The 25,143-nt window shown below is 39.4% G+C and overlaps 4 protein-coding genes across 4 annotated transcripts in view; 3 read left to right on the plus strand and 1 right to left on the minus strand.

Annotated features, from left to right (window-relative positions):
- Positions 1-20,002, minus strand: part of LOC105930455 (CCR4-NOT transcription complex subunit 2) — a 45,455-nt gene extending 25,453 nt beyond the window's left edge. Inside the window, exon 1 of the mRNA XM_036148831.1 lies at positions 19,962-20,002. Coding sequence (XP_036004724.1) covers positions 19,962-19,987 — 26 coding nt within the window. The 5' untranslated portion in view covers positions 19,988-20,002. The remainder of the gene's footprint in view (positions 1-19,961) is intronic.
- On the plus strand, positions 3,175-3,912 carry LOC105936709 (histone H1). The gene has a single exon (XM_012877668.3). It carries the CDS (start codon positions 3,198-3,200, stop codon positions 3,804-3,806), a length of 609 nt encoding a protein of 202 aa, XP_012733122.2. The 5' UTR covers positions 3,175-3,197; the 3' UTR covers positions 3,807-3,912.
- LOC118566548 (histone H2A-like) lies at positions 13,122-14,002 on the plus strand. The gene has a single exon (XM_036148833.1). The coding sequence runs from the start codon at positions 13,259-13,261 to the stop codon at positions 13,643-13,645; it is 387 nt and encodes a 128-aa protein (XP_036004726.1). The 5' UTR covers positions 13,122-13,258; the 3' UTR covers positions 13,646-14,002.
- LOC105924942 (histone H2B 1/2) lies at positions 17,476-17,944 on the plus strand. Its single transcript, XM_012860710.3, has one exon. It carries the CDS (start codon positions 17,518-17,520, stop codon positions 17,890-17,892), a length of 375 nt encoding a protein of 124 aa, XP_012716164.2. The 5' UTR covers positions 17,476-17,517; the 3' UTR covers positions 17,893-17,944.
- Positions 20,003-25,143: the final 5,141 nt, after the last annotated feature.

Here is a 25,143-nt window from a genome sequence, read left to right on the forward strand (position 1 = left end):
GTATATATAAGTATGTGTAAACATATGTGAATATGTTTTTGTATATTATATATTTATAAATGTTAAACATATATATTTAAATGAATAAAATGCAAAATATTTCAGCACATGACTTTCTCAGTACTTGATAGTTTTAGAACATAACATAAAACTATATGGCACTTGACATTTTAACAGTCTTAAGCCCCCCCTGAACATGAGAAAATCCTCGTTATTCGATGCTGTAGCGCACATATTCTCTAGTTACTGGGGGGAAATAGGGAGTACCAATATGGCGGCTGGTGGCTTCAAAGCGACTCGTTCAAACAGACGGTGATTAGCACTCCAATGTATAATATCGCTCAGTGCTGTTAACACTATGCTGCGCTTGCACCATTTAAAAATTAACTTATTGACAATAAAGAAAACCAGTTTGTATGTGGTTTCACTGTTACAGTCTGAATTCACGCAGCGGAGCATTAAGTGGTGCAGCTCAAAGAATCCAGACCCTGTTACTGCTGCTCTGAAACATATGTGTTATTAAAAGGGCTGGTTGCTCCTGTATAGATATCACTTCATAATTTACATGAAGATAAATTTCACAGTAATAAAATGTGCATCATTAGGCTCATTTGAACGGTTTATCTGCAAAAGAAAAAAGATACTGGTGTGAGCATCTCTGCATCTGGGGCCAGGCCCCACCAGATGTCGCTCTGGAGCTCTACGTTCACAATAATCAGTGGGACAGAATCGTTTTTTAGAGTAATACTGTAAAAAAACACAGATTCCCTTACCAATAACATGCTGTCATAAACATATCTAAGTCTGCCAGAATTCTGACAAGGTCGGTAGGCTAAATCCTCTTGAGGCACCGTGATTTTGGGACTGTTATTTGTTTAACGAACATGTAAAATCACAGTGAGCACACCCAACACGCTCTCAGACAGCCGTGGGACACAAATCCTCTTACCCAAGCTCTGATTGTCCAATCAAAATACCAAAAATGCACACGGGATGTTTACGTTCTGCTGGAAAGTGTGCGACCATCTAGCGTTGTCCTTGCTAGCTCAATGAAGGATTGTGATTTTCTTCTGTTCAATAAATTGACATTATCGGTGAGCCTTTATTTGTACATTTAGCTCTAGTGTGTTGGTTTATGCTAATTTAGCTGTTTCATTTAACATTGATTAAATTGAGGTTGTGTGCATCACAAAAAAAAAATTAGTTGCTGCTAGTAGGTGTTGAGTTTTTGTGCCACACTTAACTTATCGTGCCAGAGACGCCACTGGGTGTGAGTTAAACTTTAAACTCATAATTCTGTGTCACTTTTTGGACATTAATGGGTTGTTTTAATGTGTTGTGGAAAAACAGATATTTAGTGGCAGGATGCTGTTACTACAAAAACATTTGCCACAGGAGGCACAGTTTCAGCAACTTTATATACTTATACACTTTAAGACGTGATATGCCTTTTTTTGCTCTTGATGGCCAGATAAATAATTTTGATGGGCCGGATTCGGCCCACGGGCCTTGAGTTTGACACATGGACAGAACAAAATTCCCAGCTCATAAAAACTAATTTTAATGAAGCTGACAAAACAGTTTGCTATTTCATTCATAAGCTCACTCATAAGCTATTTCATTCATTTGTTAAAATTAATGGAATGAGAGGCTTCTGCAGCACTTGATAGCATCCAGAGGATTTTATGGTGGTCCATGTTGTAAATATCACCATATTTAATTTTCTTAGTTTTGTAATGCATTTATTTTGTATTTCTTACACCGTCTGCACTGTTTCTGGAGCTGGCATTTTATAATCCCACTGTACATGTGTAGTGACAATACATTGCAAATAAATTCAATTCATGCGATTATTGTAATCAGGTGAGCTGGAGAAGGGACTCTTTTATTGCTTCTATTTAACGAGTATCTGGCTGCTTCCATTTGCCTGTCACTTTGCAACTGGTAACCTTGAATTGTTTTTCATTCTAACCCAGGAAGAGACAGACTCTTCCTTCCTGTTTTTATCCTGGCAAACATTAAAATATAGCAGCATGTATTGCTGCGTCTGGACGACCTGACAATGTTTACGTCTTTCAAATGGCTTAAAGTTGGAGTCTCTGCTGTCTCTGAGATCATCAGCGCTTTTTGTTAGAACACATCAGCAAACTTCCCTAAATCTAAATTCATACAAAAAATGTTTTTTATGGTTTTAACGTCAGAAAGGAAACATGCTTGTCAGAAAAACCCTGAAGCTGGGGGGGGGAAATCCAGCAGTTATGATTAAAATAATTTCATACTCAAACTAAAACCTGAGGATTATTTGGCGCTACTGACCAGTTTTATTTTATATTTGGCCACGCCCTGTCCATGCCAAGCTGCTACACAATCTATATAACGCAGATAATTTATTAAATAAACATTTAGTATGGCCAGACTGCGATGCTGCACTGAAAAAGCAGAAAATATGAAAGCAAAGATCCAGTTATAATGCAGCAGCATCCAAGCTGAAGAGTTGAAGAATATGTGCAGAACTTTCCTCATCTCCCGCTGGTTCTGGTGGGAACAGTGATAGGTTGTGCTCCCCTGAACTGCAGCTCATTTGGTTCAGAAAACAAGGATTTTGGAGTCAAATATTTGAGAAGTTTCTACTGGAAATATTAGTAGAAGTCAGAGTCGCGCTCCAGAGAAATGAGCCCATAGCGGCTTATTCACAGACAGCGTCCTTGTGTTTACTGGCGGAGGAAACCTGCTTATTAAATATAAAATACAAAAAACCACTGGAAGGTTTTCATCTTTGCTGTACTCAGATATGCCTCTGCTAACAGAAACGTCGCATTTATACTCTGTGCGAACTGATTTTAGATATTTTAGGAGAGGAAATGTGAAGAAAACCCGCCGCTCGCAGCACCAAATGGCAGCCTGTCTGACAGGTGTGGAGGCTCCTGGAACCAAAAGACAAAGTCCTGGAGAGCAAACGGGACGTTGGTGTGTAGAGAGGAGGCTTTTCTTCCTGCTAACGCAACTTTTATGCAATAACTCCTTAATTTGGAGAGGATTTAGAGTGTAAAAGGAGACGGAGAAAACACAAGTGCGGACAGATTTGTGGCGTCAGCGGAGCGGCGGGCTGAGTTGTTTCTTCACGGTTCTCATGTGTGTTATAAGTCCCGCCTCCTGCTCTGAGCCGCACACGTTCACAGGAACTTTAGCGGAGAAACATGGCAGAAGAAGCTCCAGCAGCGGCACCGGCGAAAGCCCCGGCCAAAGCCCCGAAGAAGAAGGCGGCCTCCAAGGCCAAGAAGGATGGACCCAGCCTCTCCAAGCTGATCGTGGCCGCCGTAGCCGAGTCCAAGGAGCGTAAGGGCATGTCTCTGGCGGCGCTGAAGAAGGTGCTGGCCGGCAAAGGCGTGGATGTGACCAAGGCCAACAAGCGCATCAACACCGCCGTCACCAAGCTGGCGACGGCAGGAACCCTGAGCCAGACCAAAGGCACCGGGGCGTCGGGCTCCTTCAAGCTGGCAAAGGACACCAAAGCGGCCAAACCAGCCAAGAAGGTGGTGAAGAAGAAGGCTCCCGCTAAGGCCAAGAAGCCCGCCGCCACTGCCGCCAAGAAGGCCAGCACCCCCAAGAAGGCTGCGGCTAAGAAGACAGCCGCCAAGAAGGCCAGCACCCCGAAGAAGGCTGCGGCCAAGAAGTCCCCTAAGAAGGTGGTGAAGAAGAGCCCTAAGAAGGCCGCTGCCGCCAAGAAGCCAAAGGCTGCTGCTAAGAAGCCTGCAGCCAAGAAACCTGCAGCAAAGAAGCCCGCAGCTAAGAAGGCCAAGAAGTAAAGCTACAAGACCAGCACTCAGTGCACCAAAGGCTCTTTTCAGAGCCAACACATCTACAATTAAGACATGATTCCTCATTATTTATTTAGATATATATTTATATAGACTTGGCTTCTCATTATTTCACCACATAATTATTAGAAATGAATAAGCCAAACATGGAGGACCAGCTCTACCATACTTAAAAATAAATACAGAAATAAATAAATGCTCAATAAATAGATATGCATACAATTAATTGCCACCAGAAATACAATAAATAAACGTAGGTAGAAATGTACAGTGAGACATAAATGCATGTATCTCTTTTAATTAGCTACTTTATTTATTAATTACATGTTATATTTTTGTCTGTTTGTATTTTTTTGCCCTATTTATTTCTTCGATGCTATTTATTTCTCTAAGGAAATCCAAATCCAAAGTAAGAAGACTAGTGTGTGTGGGTTATGACAAATTACTAAAATATTATGATTTAATTGAATACCAAACTGTAGTATTCATGTTCAAAGTAAGACATAGCCTATTGCCTGGGAATATACGAAAGATGTTCTCTGAAAGGGAGGGAGGGTACGATTCAAGGGGAAGGGGACATTGTAAGACTAATAGATGTAGAACAACAAGGAAAAGATTATGTTTATCAATTTGCGGAGTTAAATTGTGGAACAAACTAAATGAGAACCTAAAGCAATGCCCAAACATATTCCTTTTCAAAAAAATGTACAAAGAAATTATTTTCAGAAGGTATATATTTGTATATATGTATGAGGGTATATATATATATATATATATATATATATATATATATATATATATATATATATATATATATATAGAGCAACATGATTATAAATATTGTAAATTGAAGAAATAAAAGAATTAAAGGGGTAGGAGTACATAAGTTTTACTTCTTCCTACTCCTTTTCGCACATGTAATAAAGGTATATTAACTCAGGAAAGAAGGGTACCTTGTTTATTGTTTTCTCGCCAATGTTTTTAAACATTGCTTTATTGTTTTTTTTGTGTTATTTGTATATACTTTCTCCTGCATGTTTGAAATAAAGATATCAATTCAATTCAATTAATGAACACTGTAGGCATTATGTAATAATGATGTGTTTGTCAGTGACTGAAATTACAGCTGCTTGGTCATCATGACTACATTACAAATGATTATTTATCACAAGTACAGTACAATATTTTTTTAAAGCTCCAATAATCATCTTCACAATATTGTCTCTTTTAATGAGTTGTTCTATCAAACATATTGTGATATTTGATGTGGCCCATTGCTTAACCCAGCATTTCCATTTGTGTACTATGGACAATGTCTCCACAAACTAACAAATATATAATCTATAATCACTATTTACCTGTTTTTCAAGGAAGTCGAGTGCAAGAATCAATGAGGCGTGTTGATCAGCAGAGAGTTTCTATGCGCACCGTCCAACTCCACACAGCAAGACGCAGAAGATATTCTGTTCCAGCTCCTAACAGTTTGTGGCATATCCATGGCAACCATAAACTTATAAGATCATAATGAGCTGTTGTAAATAACACATCATAAAACAATTTAAAATAATGCAATATTGGTTTCATGTACATTTTACCATCAGTTTTTCTTTGAAGGCAGGGTCACTGGTTTACACAATGGAATTAAAACTAGTTATTGCAATCCACATTAAATTTATTTAATATCATCACTCATGCTGCCACTTTGTCACTGTGAGATCAGATTTCACATTAATTTCCTTTTCCATTAATAGTATTTCTTGAAGGTTACAATGAAGTACTTTTGTTACGAACGTGAATCAGGCAAACCCAGTATTCAAACCAAACAAGTGAGGTGAAGGCAAAAAACGGTATTTAATAATAAAACAGGGACAGGCAAGGCTCAATGGTCAGAATGGCAGTCCAAAATCCGGTACACAAAAGGCAGTCCAAAATAGGCAGAGGTACAGACAGGGCAAAAGCAAGCTCGGATAACCATGGGACAGACTCAGGTCGGTAAACCGGTAAATCAGTCAGACAGGGCAGGAAAAACAGATCAGGGAACAGGCTGGCTCAGAATCAAAAAGGCTCTCAGGTTAGCATCAACAGGTCAATCAATAAAGGAACGCTGGAAACAAAACTCACCGTGGCTCGTTAATGATCTGGCAGAGAACTGAAGACCGAGGCAGAACTATATAGTGGAGTACACAGGTGAAATGGGGTGAAAACTAATTACAAGTGACAGGTGGAAACTGAACTGAACTGATTGGCTAGTGACTGGAGGTTGACAGGTGAGCAGATCTGATAGGCTGGTAACTGGTGTTTGGGGAGTGACAGATAAACAGATTGAGTGAGCTGGCAGATTGCTGGGAAGAGACAGAACTGAACTGGAAACATAAATAAAATCAAACTACAATAAAATCTAACCTATTCCATAAACCAAAACTAATACAGAACCTAAACCTAAGACTAAACACAACACACACAAGCTATAATAGAAACCAAACAAGAAAGAGCCCAAAACCAAAACTGATTTTAAAGACCGGAGAGTTAACTAATACATCAAAATTAACAAACAGCTGAAACAAAACCCAAATCCTGACAACTTTGCGTTATTCTTGAAATTACAATACACTTTGGAACTTTTTTTATATTGCAAATGGCGATTTGTGGTTCGTGGAGGCATTGACAGGTTCAGCCGTCTTATTGTGTACTTGAAAGCCACCACCAATAACCGTGCGTCAACTGTCTGCAACTGCTTTCTTGAAGCAGTCGGTGTATATGGAGTGCCATCAGGTGTTCGCCCACTTCATGGTGTCCACCAGAGGCCCAAACAGGACTTCTCATCTCACAGGAAGAAGCACACTAACCTGACTCCACCAGATGGATTTGCTCCGCATATCCATCTGGAAACCTTCCGTTGAAGTAATTTTGGGAAGGGGCGAAAATACTGGTTAGCTGATTGGCCTATGTTGGTGATAGACGGGCCAAATAAACCAATCAGATCAACGAAGCATATGACGTACTAACAGCGACGACGAAAACACAACCACAAGCTCTTGGAGAAACCAGTCAGGAGAAGAGCAAAAACATCTTTTCCTCTGAGAAAAGCCTCCAGAGCAGTGTTTTGCTCTTCTTTCAGTGAAGAAATACTCTGTAATTCCGATAAAACTTGCTCGATAGCCACGCTAACGCTAGTTTCATCAGCTGAAGCCGCCATGTTCTTTAGACTGAACTGTCGCGCTTCTCGTTGCGTCACACCTCAACCCGCCTCAAAGCCAACGCTGATTGGACGTTCGTTTGGTGAACGGCTCCAAATTTTCTTTAACGGAAAGTAGCCAGACTGATCTGCGAGTGAAACCTTGAAAGCTCACGAGATCAGGATGGTCTCACGAGGCTATGAGCACACACAACCAGAGGTGATTTCCTTTTGTAAAACTGTACCAAGTTCCACTTTTAATCTTGTTTTCATTATTGGCCTTTTTAAAACTTCTGCTTTGGGTTATCTTATTTTTTCAGTTGTAGTTCTGTTACATTACTTTAGTAACGTCGTTCATTGCGGGGAAGAGTGCAATTATTGGTAGTAAGGGTTCTATACAGTAATTGATTAATTTTGTGGACATTAAATAGTGTATAAAAACTTTGTCCTAAACTTTATTCTTCTATGTCCATTTTGCTCATCATGCGTGGATATTTACGTTATACATTTAATATGTATACATCCAAGTCATTAATTACTTTATTTCTTGTTTTTGTATTTTTTCTGTTTGTCCAGGATAGAGAGATTGTAGAGAGATGTCTTTGGAGGAGTTTTGGATCTGTTCTTTAGAACATTCTGCAGCCTAGATGCAGAAGATCTACTCAACCCGGAAAATGAGATCCAGCTGTATGCGCTGCACCATAACTGTATTTACAACACACACAGATCTGTGCCGGTATTTAGCAAGCTTTAGCAACGGCCATTTTTGTCTTAAGTGCTGAGAATTTATGAAATATATGTAAATATTTTGCTCAGAGTCCCTGTTTAGCCTGAATAACTACTAAAATAATAGCAGGAGGGAAAGCTTAAACATGCTTGCAGTTGCGATGACCTGGATAACTGAAAATTTGCACAGGGATACAAAAACCATTTGTTTTTCCAAGTGAATACCTTCACTTACAGACGACAGCTCTCAAGATCTTACTAATTAAAATCCATCTACATGATGTTGAATTTCTAAATTAAAGCCCTCCAAAATATCTACGTTAAGTAAATTTGACTTAAGTTGCTGTCGATGTTGCTACTAAACGGTCCAATTTCATGGGATACTGTCACTTTAGCCTGACGGTAACATCTCCAGATGATGCTCAACAAATTTCATCCACATCTGATGTGAAATTTCAAAATAAAGGTCCTTCAAAATCTCTATATTTAGTCACTTTGTACTCAGATGCTGCCAATGTTGCTACTAACCCTTACGTTTTAAGTGGAAATTAAAAAAGCAACTCAACAAAAGATTTTACAATTGTTTATCCAAATTGCTGAGGTTTACATTTTCAAACTATGTACATATTATTTACACACACACAAAAAAAATGACATTGAAAAAGGTATTCTGAATGCTACAGTGGTAACATGTATTTCAAGAACAAAATAGTTTTTGCATTTTCACATTAAATATTTCAACTTCCAAAACAAATAAAGAACATAAAACTTCACTATTCTTTAAAAGTACAGAAACTCTACCCTCATCCACATCTAGTCCTGGGTCATGTGAGGTTGATGCTGAGGCATTTGGGTCCTGTCACCCTATAACTAATGTATCAAATATTAAATATGTAAAGTAAATTGGTTTAATTCCACCTTTCTAATTTCTCTTAACGGCAGAGTAGCCCATCCTGGAGCCATCAGCAAAAGAAAGGTACATTTTAAGAAGCTACAAAAAGAATCACAGCCTTTTCCTTCACACTCTGGTCACGCACCTGAATGAGTGCATGGGCAGGTAAGCCATATTATCATTTTATGATAGGAAATAATGCTCTCTTCATTGTTGTGTTGCTTGTGGAGAAGGGTGTTCAGTCAATGGAATATTGCAATTAGGGCTGGGCAAGTTAACGCGTTAATTTCGCGTTAATTCATTAGACTATTAACGGCGATATTTATTTTATCGCGCATTAACGCATGTCAGCTTTCAGTCAGTGTCAGTCAGCAGGCACGCTGACTGCAGCGCGCTGTCACGGCAGCCCTCTCGCTCCCCCTCCCCTCTCGTACATGGCTCAGCGGCGCCAGCCAATCAGCACGCAGGCTCAGCCTGGCCCGCCCACTCAGCTCTCACACAAACTTAACAAACAAACAGCTGAGAGAGACCGCAGCAGCGAAAAAACATGAACAGAGGAAGTAGCACCGTTCGGCTTTATTTTAATACCGTAAATGAAATCAAGCTGTATGTTTTGTAAAAAGCCGGTTCATTTCAGTGGAAACACAACAAATTTCTCTAAGCACGTGAAAAAACATGAAAACGTCGAGCCCCAGAAACGGAGAGAGGAGACGAAACTTCTCTCATTGCCCCGACAGACCCACAGACTGACGTCTCTGACTGAGGCGTTTCAGTCCTCCAGGGAACATCCAGGTAGATCAGTGGATGGATGGATGGATGGATGGATGGATGGATGGATGGATGGATGGATGTTACTGGAGCCCACACATAACATGTAATTAAGACCTTGAAAGAACCCAGTACATATATTAAAAAGTGTTATTTAAGATAAGATAACATTAGCTAATCCTTTTTTTATCCCACGACGGGGAAATTAATAGGATTAAAGCAACAGGCAGGTGCACACAACACAGACAAAATTACATAAGGATTGAAATATATAAGAGGTGGATTAGCGAAAAAACACTGAACATAACATTATTATTATTATTATTATTATTATTATTATTATTATTATTATTATTATTAAATTGTAATAATAAAATAAAAACCACAAAACCCAAAAGGTCAACAGTTTCATGATACATCAAGCTTAGGGACTGGCTAATATACAGCAGGTCAAAAAAGGCCATATTTTGGCTGCAGTGCTTGTTCTCTTATGAAGAAAAGATCAACTAGTGCACTAAATTCAATAGATGGGTTGAAAATATCCAGTATAAAATAAGTGCTACAAATGTTACAACACTTTTGTTCATATGGCAGCAGAACATTAAAATAAAAGTGCTCTTTACACTACTTTTGAATTCATTCTTGGAGTTTGTAAATACAATGCGATTAATCGTGATTAATCGCGATTAATCAGGGCGATTAATCGCGATTAAATATTTTAATCGTTGCCCAGCCCTAATTGCAATATTTCCCCACACATAATAAAAATAGAACCACTGTTATAAAACAAATAATCTAACTTTTCACTGATAACGTCGGGCATACAGTCACTTGCAAAACAACATATGGCCTGAATAGATCATCATTAACTGCTGAGAAAACAAAGCTTTTTAGCTGATTTACAAACATCCCCATTAGGACTACTTTCAGGTCCTATTGTGTTCCCTTATGTGGGAAAATGGAAATTCCTCTCCACACAGAACACATGGTGTTAAGGGTCCAGTGTCAGAAGGTCTACCATTTATTTCCTACAATTTCAAACAAAATTAATACATTTATGTGACTCCGTCTATAAATCTGAAGACGTAAACAGCAACACCACTGGTCCACAGGATTTCTTTAACAATTGCATCCATTGAGAAATCAAGCGTTACCTGTTCTGTGCTGACATTACACTGAAGGGGGCGAACGTATAATGTGGTATGGTGGATGATGAGAACAGGATCCTTCAGGTATTGAGCAGTGTAGCCCTCATCTGGACAAGGGAGAAGTGACATCTGTCGACTCCTGGTGTCGCCGCAAATCCACATAAACTCAAACCCCCCTGCATCTCTCAACTTTGAATAATTTATATATACAAATTCCGTAAACTGCTGTGGGCTGTGTAGATCACCTAAAAAACAAACATTTTCACAACAATGAACTTTTTTGAATATTTGTTTCCTGTGTCATTTCATTAAATTACACATAATGTTTTAATGGATTAAAAATATGATTTCTTTAAATGTGTGGATCTCTTGAGAAAATACCAATGTCTGGTCAATACTTTCTGTGAATAACTGCAGTAGAAATATAGATAAAAAATATTCACACGTACAAAAACAACCCCCCCCCCACCCAAAAAAAAAAACACCTTTACATAAACATGCACATTTGCAAACTGAAAAAACGAGTATAAAATCCAATCACATAATCAAATGACATACATTGAAAGCACAGGCGCCTCTCCCCCAATCCTGCCCTTTGTAGGCGCTCCTTCTCAGCCCTTGTGGGCACAACTGCACAGTCTTTGCAAGCAAGGGCACAAAATGTTAACCTGACTCATGCCAGACGCATGTCGCTCCGCCTAGCTTCACTCACATACATCTGGGACATCGCCCATAGAAAGTGATTTCTCCAACCAATTTTATGGTCTGGCCAATCAGGACGCAGGGCTGGAGTTTCATAGATGTGACGTAGTGGAGAAGCGACCGTGACGTGAGACTGTTTTGATAGCAATGGCGGCTCGCATCGAGGAAGCTAGCGTTAGCATTGATGCTGCTATTTCTTCCGTGTTGTCCAATCTACCTAATATTGTTTCATTAAAAGAACATCAGAGAACGCCTCTGAAGGCTTTTGTTGGTGGAAACCATGTTTTCGCCCTTCTCCCGACCGCATTTGGCAAGTTTTGTTTTCCGGGGCGCGCCGCATCTGACGCCCCGGAGCGGTTAGCGGTTAGCACGAACCATGTTAGGAGGCCTTTAGTCCTCAACGCGGTCGGCCCGGGATCGACTCCGACCCGCGGTGCTTTGCCGCCTGTCTTCCCCCTCTTCGCTATCTTGTCTTTCCCTGCGTCGCTATCATCAGCGTCACGGGTTAGCTGCGGTGTGAGTGGTTGAAATAGCACGTCAATAAAGATGACAGACAAGTGGCTTATCCAATCATATGCAAGGATTTTTGATAAGGCCCAGCCTTCAATAAAGGCAATTCCTATGGAGATGTCCCAGATGGATGGGAGTGGAGCTAGGCGGAGCGACATACAGCTGGCTTGAGTCAGGTTAACAAAATGTGTGCGTGTATGTAAATGTGGGTAGGTGCGGCAGAACTGGTTTGCTGGTTGTTGGCACGCCTTGGTTGTCTTGACCAACCCACAGCACCACCGGCCTGCCTAGTGTAGGGTGCAAACAGCCTCGACACTTCAGCTAGAAAAAGGGAATAATATAGAAAACAAATGCTAGCAACACAAAACCTCATGCTGTATTTGAACTTAACATCACAGCAGCTTTCACTTTAGGGAGGTTACATACTAGAGATCACAGGTTGTCAGCAAACTAACTTACCATCAACAGGATGTCGGCCCATAGAAGTATGACTGGCTATTCCTGGTCTTGCTGCTGCTATTAATATTGATATAAATATATTAGGATGTAAAGCTCCAGATAAGGATTCAGCACAGTGTAGCAGATTATCTGTACTCAGACTTGCAACCTCAGGCATGAGTGAGTTATCAACAACAATCAAGTTTAAAGGCAAAGCTTCCAAATTAAGTCAACAGACGCAAAAAGTATAGAAACATTTGCATTAAATTGCAAACTTATCACGCCAAACCCCGCACCTTATAACTTCTTCGCCTCAGTCATATTAAATATATATTAAATAGTATAATTTTACTAATTATGATTACACTGAATATCAAAATGATGTAAGTTACACAAATACAATAGAACAGAATAAATTAGAATAGAATTAATTTAATGTCATGGTACTGGTGTATACAATAAAATTCAGGTTCTATCTGAGTGGGCTCTCTTAAATAAAGTAAATGCATACTTATACAAATAATACTAATATTTAAGTAAGAAGACTAAAAATAAATTACACTATGAGTAGGCTCACACACACATACATTATATATATATATATATATATATATATATATATATATATATATACACACACAATAAGGCATTTTGCATGTTTTTTTTACATCGTTGTGTAAGTCAGCTGCTGTATTCCCTCTGCTTAACTTAAATATTGCATATTTATGTGAATGAGCCATGTTATCAAATTCAGTCTGTATTGCTTTAGAACTTGAATTTTTGCTGTCGTGTATTTTATTATTGTACTTTTTGTTATAAGGATCCCATATGTGAGTAAAAAATATTTATAATATTTAAAATATCTAAAAGCGTTTGCGCTTTGGTATTTTATTTTGTAGGACCCATTCTCTGGTTAACGGAAGTGATTACTCAAGTGAGAAAACTTGACTACACGATTCTGATTGGACGATGTTCCTTCTGCTGAATTTTGACCAATCAGTGAACAGATGATAGCTATAAGTATCTTTGTCCCGCGGATCTCCGGCATTCTTCTCTTCTTAGAAGCTCGAAGTTGTTAAACATGTCTGGACGCGGAAAGACCGGAGGCAAAGCCAGAGCCAAGGCCAAGACTCGCTCATCCAGAGCAGGTCTGCAGTTCCCCGTGGGCCGTGTCCACAGGCTGCTGAGGAAAGGCAACTACGCTGAACGCGTGGGTGCCGGAGCCCCGGTGTACCTGGCCGCCGTGCTGGAGTACCTGACGGCTGAGATCCTGGAGCTGGCTGGTAACGCTGCCCGCGACAACAAGAAGACCAGGATCATCCCCCGTCACCTGCAGCTGGCTGTGCGCAACGACGAGGAGCTCAACAAGCTGCTCGGAGGAGTCACCATCGCTCAGGGAGGCGTTCTGCCCAACATCCAGGCTGTGCTGCTGCCCAAGAAGACCGAGAAACCCGCCAAGGCCAAGTAAACCTGCCTGGAGACCACAAACCCAACGGCTCTTTTAAGAGCCACCCACATCTGTCTAAAGAGCATAATTCATATTAGATATAACTGAGTGAGCAGTGTGCTAAAATTAAAAATGAAAGAATATGCGGGTCAAATGATTAAACATAACGGTAATTACTCTTTAGATGAACTTGGTCATCAGTGTTATATACTGTGAGAGCCCACTTGCATTATATTTAATGTTTCATTATACATACAAAGGGCTACAATGTAGCGGCTACACTAACGCGCCAAGACAATGAATCACAACTGGCTGAACGGGACAGGAAACACCAGAGATATTAATTTGTCCACATGACAAACTCAAGTGTGTGTGTGTGTGTGTGTGTGTGTGTGTGTATATATATATATATATATATATATATATATATATATATATATATATATATATATATATATATATATATATATATATATATATATATATATATATATATATATATATATATATATAGCAACAATTATAAATATTGTAAATTGAAGAAATAAAAGAATTAAAGGGGTAGGAGTACATAAGTTTTACTTCTTCCTACTCCTTTTTGCACATGTAATAGAGGTATGTTAACTCAGGAAAGAAGGGTACCTTGTTTATTGTTTTCTCTCCAATGTTTTTAAACATTGTTTTATTGTTGTTTTTTGTGTTATTTGTATATACTTTCTCCTGCATGTTCAAATAAAGATATCAATTCAATTCAAAGGAAAATATAAAATACATCAGACTTCTGTGTGTGGGTGCAATCATTAAATTGAACACTATTTGACGTAGTTCAGTAAATTGACTGCGATCTTTTTTCTTTTTTATTAAAACTGTATCAGATGCTAAGGACTATTTGTACACGTTAGCTTCTCAGGAAGTATTGCACAAAAACGGGGAACAAACTATGCCGATCCTTTTTGTCTGACATGTTAAAATCCTGCCATGTTAGTTTATTAATGTATTTAATGTCAAAAACTGTGTCCAATAAGCGGAAGTGTGTGGCCTCGTTGTTGGTGACTTGAAGCGGAAGTGGGAAGCCGGTAGTGAACATGTCTTCACTTACGTCCGGCAGACGCGTATAAAGGCAGCCGCTAAGTTCCAGCCGCCATCAGTTGATGTGAAACACAGCAGCAGAACAATGAGTGGTCGCGGTAAAGGAGGCAAAGGACTCGGCAAAGGAGGCGCCAAGCGGCACCGTAAAGTCCTCCGCGATAACATCCAGGGAATCACCAAGCCCGCTATCCGCCGCCTGGCTCGCCGCGGTGGAGTCAAGCGCATCTCGGGTCTCATCTACGAGGAGACCCGCGGTGTGCTCAAGGTCTTCCTGGAGAACGTGATCCGTGACGCCGTCACCTACACCGAGCACGCCAAGAGGAAGACGGTCACCGCCATGGATGTGGTGTACGCTCTCAAGAGGCAGGGCCGCACTCTCTACGGCTTCGGAGGCTAAAGCAGAACTTCAACCAACAACCCAACGGCTCTTTTAAGAGCCACACACATTTCTTTAAGACATAATTCCTGTATTTATTTTTCTAATATAAATATTTCAAGTAATAGTCTGCTTAATAACCAATTTCATTTGCATATGCATAACAGTTGCATCTTCATTACAAGTCCAGCTATATTATTACACTGTTGTTAAACAGTATATTATAATTTAACCTGGCAACGTTTAAACTTCCAGCCTCGTTTGTATGGCAATTTACTCTTACCACTAAAATTAAGTCAATGTTGATCATATGTAACTAACCATGTATATCAATTCCCACCAAAATGCACACAAATTTTCAGTGTCTGAGTTGACCTATGAGCAACATCACACTGAGAAATTGCTTACTAAAAATCAAATTAGTTTGATTAGGCCCAGCCTTGAATTAAATTTGAGATTACTTAGTTTAGATACAACTTAACCTGATTACATAAAAAAGATAAATTTTGGATTTTCTAACAGCTGTATAGTATGCTTTATTTCAGGGTAGGGTTTCATAATTCCTGTATGTTTTTTTTCCCCCCCAATATAAATATTTTAAGTAATACAGTCAATGCTTAGTAAATGATTTTATTTGCATATGTAATAACATCCTTATTGCAAGCCTAGTTATATTATTCCACTGCTGTTAAGCAGTATATTATAACTTAACCTGGCAAAGGTTAGACTTCCAGCCTCGTTTTGTATGGCAACTTATTCTTACCACTAAAATTAAATCAATGTTGATCATATATAACTAATCTTGTATCAATTCCCACACGCACAGATTTTCATGTCTGAGTAAACACAAACTCCTTGAGTGTGTACTTGACCTCTGTGAGCAACATCACACTGAGATAAATTGCTTACTAAAAATCAAATTAGTGTGATAATTTCTTTGAGATTACTTAGTTTAGATGCAACTGGATTACAAACATGATAAATCTTTTCTAACAGCTGTATAGTATGCTTTGTTTCAGAGTAGGGTTTCTGCTAAGGAAGAACTGAGACGTACATCTTTCATTAAATTTTCTGCAGTGAGATTTTCCACAACCCTGTGGTAATGTGCAGCCTCAGTCAGTCTGTTCCATGACAGCACAGTATGACAGTGAGGTAGAACTACTCAGTGTAGATCCGCCATTCTTATTGAAGGTGTCTGCCCCATCCGTCAATCAGTGCTGCGCTCCTGGAACACCATCTTACCACAATTGCAAAATGGTACAAAATAACTTGCTTTATTATTATTTTCTGTACAGTTCTGCTTGAATTGTATTTGAATGAATGAATCCAGATTCGGTGTGCGATTGCGCATGCAACATTGGTTGTAATTCATTTTACGGCCAAACATACTTGATGCGCATTTTCAACTGTAAAGTTTGTTTTCATCATGAGAAGCACTTGGACTTTTGTTGCTGAAATGTGCTATACAAACAAAAATTGTAATGCCACTACAATCAGACTTTTAATTCAATTCAGTTTTATTTATGTAGCACCAATTCATGATACATGTCATCTCAAGGCACTTTCCAAACTCAAAGTCAATCAGATTATACAGATTGGTGAAAAAGTTTCCGACAGTGGAGAGGAAAACTCCCCTTTAACAGGGAGGAGAACCTCCAGCAGAACCAGAACCAGGCTCAGTGTGAACGCTCATCTGCCTCCACCCACTGGGGCTTAGAGAAGACAGAGCAGAGACACAGAAAGCTCAGAAGCTCACATTGACCCAGGAGTACTTTCTATGTTAGAGAAGACAGAGCAGAGACACAGAAAGCACAGAAGCTCACATTGACCCAGGAGTCAATGGTAATAGAGGATGATCTGCCTCCCCTGATGATGTCACAGCTAACAGAACACCAGACCAGGTGTACCTTCTATGAAGAGAAAAATGACAGAGAACAAAAAGTTAAAAGCTGAAATAACAACAAACAATGCAGATTTGAGAGCAGTTAGGAACATACGGGGTAATCAGAGCTCTGATATATGATGGAGCTTGATTATTAAGGGCTTTATACGTTAGAAGGAGAATTTAAAACTCTATTCTTGATTTGACATGAAGCCATTGAAGGGAAACTAAAACGGGAGAAAGGATTCCTCTTGTTGATTTTCATCAGAACTCTTGACCTACAACTTAAACCAGTGTGACAGGAAATCTTAGTATGACGGTATAAATAAAATTTCTTGTGCACAGTAGCAGCAAATATAAATGCAAAAGACGATTATAATGTAAACTAAAAAGGCTTCCTTACGCTCTCGCTCTCTCTCGACAGTATTTCCAGAGCCAATCAGAGGTGGGGGACAGCGCAGTGTGATTTGCATGCAGCCTCTATAAGATCAGTCTCCCTCCCCCTGCTGGATCATTCGTCGCTGTTTGCAGGAACAAGTGATCAGGATGCCTGAACCCGCCAAGTCTGCGCCCAAGAAGGGCTCCAAGAAAGCCGTGACCAAGACGGCCGGCAAAGGAGGCAAGAAGAAGAGAAAGACCAGGAAGGAGAGCTACGCCATCTACGTGTACAAGGTGCTCAAGCAGGTGCACCCCGACACGGGCATCTCCTCCAAGGCCATGAGCATCATGAACTCCTTCGTCAACGACATCTTCGAGCGCATCGCGTCCGAGGCTTCCCGCCTGGCTCACTACAACAAGCGCTCCACCATCACCTCCAGGGAGATCCAGACCGCCGTGCGCCTCCTGCTGCCCGGTGAGCTGGCCAAGCACGCCGTGTCTGAGGGCACCAAGGCCGTCACCAAGTACACCAGCTCCAAGTAAACCACCTGGTTACTGGCTAAACAACAAAGGCCCTTTTAAGGGCCACACACAAGCAACTTTGAGCTTGATTCCTAGTAATGCAGGTCACTATTATTATTATATTTTTTTTATCATTGGCTTCCAGAGGTTAGAATTGCTGCCTTTCTTGCAACCAGTTTGCATTATGAAGCAATTCTGACCAGTGGCCTTCTGGGCTTTCTGCTAATATTTTGAGATAACATGTATCATTAATTGCTTATATAAACAAAACTACATTAGTAGCATATGGGGCTTTGTACTATTATGGTCCATGGGTCAAAAGCTTCATAAACACCATTACCAACAAGTCAAACTTCTGCATCAATTTGTGGCAAAGTGACTTTAAGGTATTCCCATTTCTCAAAGTCCCTTTTGCAAGATCTATTCTTTTCAACAGGTAAACTTGAGTTTAGGGATGGTGATGATTGTTTTCATCATGTTCACTGCCTCAGCGGCCTCAGCTGTCTGCTCTGCCCACATTTCTGCCTGGCAGACCATGATTCAGGGGAATATCTGGCTTCACCTGTTCTCCTCCATCCTGGAGGACCTAAAGAAGGAGATTATGGGGAGCCTCATCAGCCCGGATGCTTTGTTCAGGCATCATGACAAACAGACGTAAAACCCTCCGAGAGCTTCTGGCTGGATTTGAATCATGACTTAAAAAAATATCAGGTGCTTGGATCAGTGAAAATTCAGCACTTATTCCCAAAGTAGCTAAAAACATGAAAATGTCTTTTAGATTATTATTGCTGCAGCAGGTCCAATTCTACATGTTGACAGAAAAAGTGTTGCTCAGTATATCAGGAAAATAGAACATCTACAGGTTCAAAGTCAGCCTCCGTCTCCTCGACCAAATTATCTGTTCTGATTCCAAACAAAAAGCTCTGGGTTGTTTAAAGATGTATTAAAAATAAATGAATAAATCAATTCCACCAAATGTTTCATTAGTTAAATGTTGAGTTTTTCTGAGTAACATATGTACACATCAATATTAAGGACCGCTGTGAACAAAGTGGGTCAAACTGAATTATTATATAATTATTATTTAAAAACTATGAAGAAAAAAAAAAGGACAGTTCACTTGTATTCTTCTATTCCTAGACAGGCTGCATCAGAACCCTGGATTTATTGAGGCTCTCCTTCATTTTACACTCAAAGCTTTTGAGTTTTCTCTCTAAAGTGCCCCTCCATCCATTTTGCTGTGGTTAAAAAACGTTTTTAACGAGTTCTCCTCAACCCCGTCGTTGCTGAGGCAAAAGATCTCATATTAAGCTGTAAAGTATAAATGTTGGAAAAATAAGAGTCCGCCGGAGCCATGCAGCGCCCCAAAAGCCCAGCTCAGAGTCCACCTCATGCGACGCCGGTAACAAACCCAGAAAGCTCGGTTACACCACTGATTAAAAGGTTGGAGTCACACAGCAACAAACTGATTACAATAAATAAAAATAAATGAATAAATCTCTGTTTTTGATCGACTGAAGCCGACAATTGGAGCCAGCCACATCATAAGAAGAAGAAAGGTGAGAAGAAAATAGCACAACTATCAATGTTCTGGTGGAGAGGAAGGACAGCGACGTAAACGGCGAATAAACATCTTGTTGTGAACCTTATTATCACACTTAGTTATTGAAAGCCAACAACGTGAACGCTAACCGGTCTGCTAACAGTTTCTAAACTTGAACGTGAACGATAATGCGATAATTGAAAAGCTAGCTCTGCCTTATGTTTGCCTCTTAGCAATTAGCAATTCATTTGAACTAAACACTCCTGAATGACAACTCTACACAACACTGTACTCTTAACATTTCCTTAAGGATTTAGTTTTTACCTCCACTTCCTATGTTGCATTAAAATAATTCTGGTTTCTGGATGAATATCAGAGCGACTACTAAACCCTCTACTGTCAACAAAGTGAAACAACTTTTCTTCTTCTCTTGTTTTCTTTCTTAAAGGCCACAGTTTCTATCATCCCTGGCTTCTTTTTGCAAGTCTTTTGGCAACAAAGGCACAATTATTTCCAGATTATCTTTCTCAACATCCTGGAAACTAACCTCAGAAGGAAGCCTAGAGGCCTCATGCTGGCAGCTTTTCCCAACCCAACGTATGACATCAACAGCGTCAGGAAGCTTCTCCTCTGGCGTCACCTCCTGGCTAACACCGATGACCTCGACGCAGACATCCTCCTCCTTGAAGTCGGCCAATCCGGCACTGCTCAGTAGTTGAGGCTTCTAGGTCTCCTGTAACGTCTGTAAAGTCTGTAATGATCAAATAGGGAACAGACATAAACTGTAATGTCATCCAGTCTGAAATCCTTTCACTGTAAGTTGGATCGCGAGGTTTGGTTGTGAGCTTAAAAAGATGCAAGATTTACGTTTGCAAAAAGGACGAACAAGACTGAGTACAAGATATTTTGTTAGGATTGTTTTGTAATAGTCCTGCAAATTTGTTATGTACTGTGCTCTAATGGGGTACCGCGCACGTGACGTCACCGTCTCAAGAGCAACGCCCCTTTTGCCGCTTAGGTAGGGCATACAGGAGAGAACGCACAGATAACCCAGCTATTACACGCACAACAGAAACAGCGATATGACCGACTTTACAGCCGTTAAACTTTCCCAAGACGATGTCCCAGGCACATGGTTTACTGGTCGCACTGTCGAAGAACACACCAACCTTCAGCTCAAACGATGGCTTGAGGTTCGAGGGCTTAAAAAGACTGGAAAACTGGCCGAGTTGATGAACGGTAAGCTTTGGTTTTTTTTCCTGCGCGGCGATCATGGCAGCGTCGGCCGTTTTTTTTTTGTTGTTGTTTGCAATCACCGTCCAGGAATGGGTATATGTTTAATGTTTGTCTCATTTGAAATGTTTTTGAGTAAGCTATCCTGGTAGCAGGCTATCATGTTAGCGCCTGCTACCATGATAGCCTATATGCTATCATGGTAGCAGGCGCTACTTTATTAACATGTCGGCCACCAAAATACTCTTACCTTGACTTGATGTCGCTGGAATTGGGTCAGGATGTTCTTCGGTTGTGCCCTTTCCTCCGACAAAATGCTTGCTACATATGTACTTGAATTTGGTAACTTTTTCCGGGTTGAACTGTTGTGTAGGCCGACCGCACCGGTGTACCCAGCGCACACATTTCTCCTTGGCAGTCTTGAAGAAAACATCCTTCATATGCGGCCGATCAGCGTACCTCGAGTCGCTGTTGCACGTTCCATAGCAACAATGTTTAAAAACCATGGTTTTAGATTTGGAAAAAGCAGTCGTTTACCGAGTAAAACCAAGGGTAACGCACGTCTCTTTTACAGCAAAACAGCGGCGGGTTTCCGGAGTTTGCCCCACTGCGTACCACGTGATGTGACGTCATCGTGACGTTGTGTTTCTAAAAATAGCTCGCGCGCGGTACCCCATTCATTTGAACTAAACACTCCTGAATGACAACTCTACACAACACTGTACTCTTAACATTTCCTTAAGGATTTAGTTTTTACCTCCACTTCCTATGATGCATTAAAATAATTCTGGTTTCTGGATGAATATTAGAGCGACTACTAAACCCTCTACTGTCAACAAAGTGAGACAACTTTTCTTCTTCTCTTGTTTTCTTTCTTAAAGGCCACAGTTTCTATCATCCCTGACTTCTTTTTGCAGGTCTTTTGGCAACAAAGGCACAATTATTTCCAGATTATCTTTCTCAAACTCCTGGAAACGAACCTTAGAAGGAAGCCTAGAGGCCTCATTCTGGCAGCTTTTCCCAACCCAACAGCGTCAGGAAGCTTCTTCTTCTCTGGCGTCACCTCCTGGCTAACACCGATGACCTCGACGCAGACATCCTCCTCCTTGAAGTCGGCCGATCCGGCACTGCTCAGTAGTTGAGGCTTCTAGGTCTCCTGTAATGTCTGTAAAGTCTGTAATGATCAAATAGGAAACAGACATAAACTGTAATGTCATCCAGTCTGAAATCCTTTCACTGTAAGTTGGATCGCGAGGTTTGGTTGTGAGCTTAAAAAGATGCAAGATTTACGTTTGCAAAAAGGACGAACAAGACTGAGTACAAGATATTTTGTTAGGATTGTTTTGTAATAGTCCTGCAAATTTGTTATGTACTGTGCTCTAATTATCTGTTCATTTAGAAAGCACAAGAGTAAGATTTTTCATCCAAGACCTCTGAAGTGACAGGCGGTCAAAGTTTATCTGAAAAAAAAACACAGCTTGTTTTTAAAAGATTAACATTCTTTTTAATTAGAAAAATGTTATTAAAGTTTGCCGATAAGTTAAATATTGTTGAAGGTAATCTTGGCTGCTGCAGCTTCTGTCTTTTACAAGCTCTACTTTGAAAACTTTGTTCATGAGTTAATCGGAACAAGTGATGGACGCTAATCGGATAAAAGATCATAAACCAGCCCAATCAATAGGAATACAATTTCATTCTGATGGGAATAATTTGTCTGCAAATTAAAACTTAATCAACAAAGTGAGTCAACATCCTGTATGGGAGAGAGGAGCAGGGCTCTAAACTAACCTTTCAAGTATTAAGAGTCTTTATTGTTGTTGTGTAACCATAATGAAATGTTGGTGAGACACTCAGAAAGATAAGAGGCAGACCCAAATTAAAAACACAGAAAAACTAGACAAACATCCCTAAGAGACTCCCTCAAATGTAAAACCCTCAGAAGAAATAAAAAGTATTAAATATCTAACACCCTGTTTGACTCTTCAAAGAAAAATTTGAAAACTTATAGAATAAATGCCCTTGGAAGAAAAATATATGTAGGACAAATGTAGCATGTAGTATTTACATAAAATGCAGTTTGTGCTGAAACAGTTTATGAAATGGTTGCTGGTTTATTTTATTGTCACAAGTTGTGTTTTTGTTTCATTGTTATGGACAATTATTACCTAGGTGCTCTAGAACAAGGTGAGATTCACTCAAACTGCATTATTCCTCCCAGTTTTACTGCTTCTCTTCTGTTGTGTTAAATCTCTGTTCATATAGACAACATTGACTATTAAATGATTGACTAACAAGCTAGTCAAGATTAATTTCTTTATTTGAAGCAAAATTATTTATTACCTAATATCCTTTTAACAGAACACCTAAGTAGTAACTAGTTTTTTGTGCGCTTGTTTGCTCTCAGTCCAGATGTTCTATTGCAGAAAAAAAAGTTTAACTTGGATTAATCGTAAAAATTAATTGACCAATCGATTATTAAAATAATTGTTAGTTTTCAAAGTCTCTATCACTCTTGGAAGGACTGGATTAGGGCTGCAAACGGAGTTTATCTTTCCGCACTATATATGGAGCAAACTCTGTTCCTGTAAGTTCAGCAGACCATCCCCTTTGCAATAAATATATAAAAATAAATAAATCATCACTTTTACCATCTCCAATATTACTAAAACGGCATCTGCCTCGATTCTGCGTTGTGTTCCTTACTTTGATGAAGGACAGACGATGGCCAGCAGGACAGGCTGGGTTTAATTTAATTTTAAAAATAATAATATGCTATCAGTCAATACAGCTCACTGGTTCCCACAATCAATCTAGATCCTGGACCAGATTAGCCAATCCTCTGGTTTTTTTTTTAATATATACATATTAATATTCGGTAATGTACAACACATCACAGGAGCACCAACACGTGGCTCCGTGCTAGCTTACAATGCTACTTTAAAAATGCAACTCACCGGAAATTCACAAAATGAGTCTTTCAGCATTAAGAAGCCGTTTCTCCAATCTTGGCAAGGTGTAAAACGGAAAAATTACAATCTGAAGATAAAAATGTCACAGAAGCGCCCAGCAAGCAGCTAAAACGTTTTAAACAGAGACAATCTCCATCTCCGTTTATTCTGTTCTAACTACGGTGGTGTGGAGGGAAAGTCAGTTACTTACTGCCCTCTAGTGTCCATACTTAGAATTGGAACAAATTCACAACTTAAAATTATTTTGATCAAAATAAGGGGAAATTCAGCCACTTATGAAATAAAAACCAGGCTTCATTATAAAGAGAAAACGCTATTTTAAAATTATTGCCTAAATAAAGAATGTAATTACTTTTTTGGTTCAGCTGTGTGCTGCAACATCATGAGCTACAAGTTCTAAAAAGACATTATCATGCACTGCACCCACTTAATAATCATCTGTAAATTTCAGTTTTGTGTCTTTTAGAATAATACATTTTAATTCACAAACTACAGCTGGGCTACATGTTTATTTATTAATTTTTTATTTATAGAAAACAGATACTTTCTTCACTGGTGACAGAACCCTTTCAGTACCACACTTATTTGGACAAATCAATCCAAGTGTTTCTCATTTATAGAAACAAGTATATAAAAAAAATTGTAGTAAAATAAAAAATGCAATTTTTTTACATTTTTTTTTTACATAAAATTACTTTACTGAGAGCAACAAATTCAATTGCCTCGTTTGTGTGACCAAATGTGGCGATTAAAACTGATTCAGAATCTGATGTTGATACAATAATATTTACATGAAACCTATTTTGAATAAAAACTGCAACTCCTCTTTCTCTTTTTGAGCAGTCTATCCTATAGAGATTGCATATCTCTATCTATATCTCTATATATTAAATGGCATATTTTTATGTCAGTAATAGAGTTGGCAAACCATGTTTTAGTTAACATGTTGTCAGACTTGAACTAAACCTCCTCCTTCATCCCTCTCTATTTTGGGTTAAAGCTCAAACTGGCTAGGCTTCTAAAGGCCTCTGAATCTAACGAGTGATTTCTATTTTTTTTTTTCTTAAAGTTGATGCAGTATCTTTAATCTCACAATGTAATTTCTGACCATTTACATATTTTATGGAATAAGGAATAATCACAAAACACTACACTAGATTGTTAGTGGATGGTTTTTGTTAAATTATCAGTTGCCAAAGCAGGTATTCATAATTTCAAATAACAGACGTTATGGGTAGTCGTGGCAGGCGGGCGGGCTATTGTAAGTGCTAGTCTCTTAAGAGTTGCATTATGTATATTTGCGTGAAAGTAGGTCCACTTAAAAAGGCCTGAAAGTTGTGTCAGTTGTGGAAATGAGTTTACTTTTTTCAGTTTCCAGCTTGGAATTAGAAGAGTTTAAATCATGTTTCTGATATTACATGGAGGTGAGAGATTACATGGTAGCCAGAAAAGTTATGTTTTCATTTATCATTCTCAATGTGTCAGAAAGTTTCCTCTCTAAGGAAACCCAGCAGGTTGCATCAAGTC

This window comes from Fundulus heteroclitus, chromosome 17, assembly GCF_011125445.2.
Source record: "Fundulus heteroclitus isolate FHET01 chromosome 17, MU-UCD_Fhet_4.1, whole genome shotgun sequence".
Taxonomy (NCBI): domain Eukaryota; kingdom Metazoa; phylum Chordata; class Actinopteri; order Cyprinodontiformes; family Fundulidae; genus Fundulus; species Fundulus heteroclitus.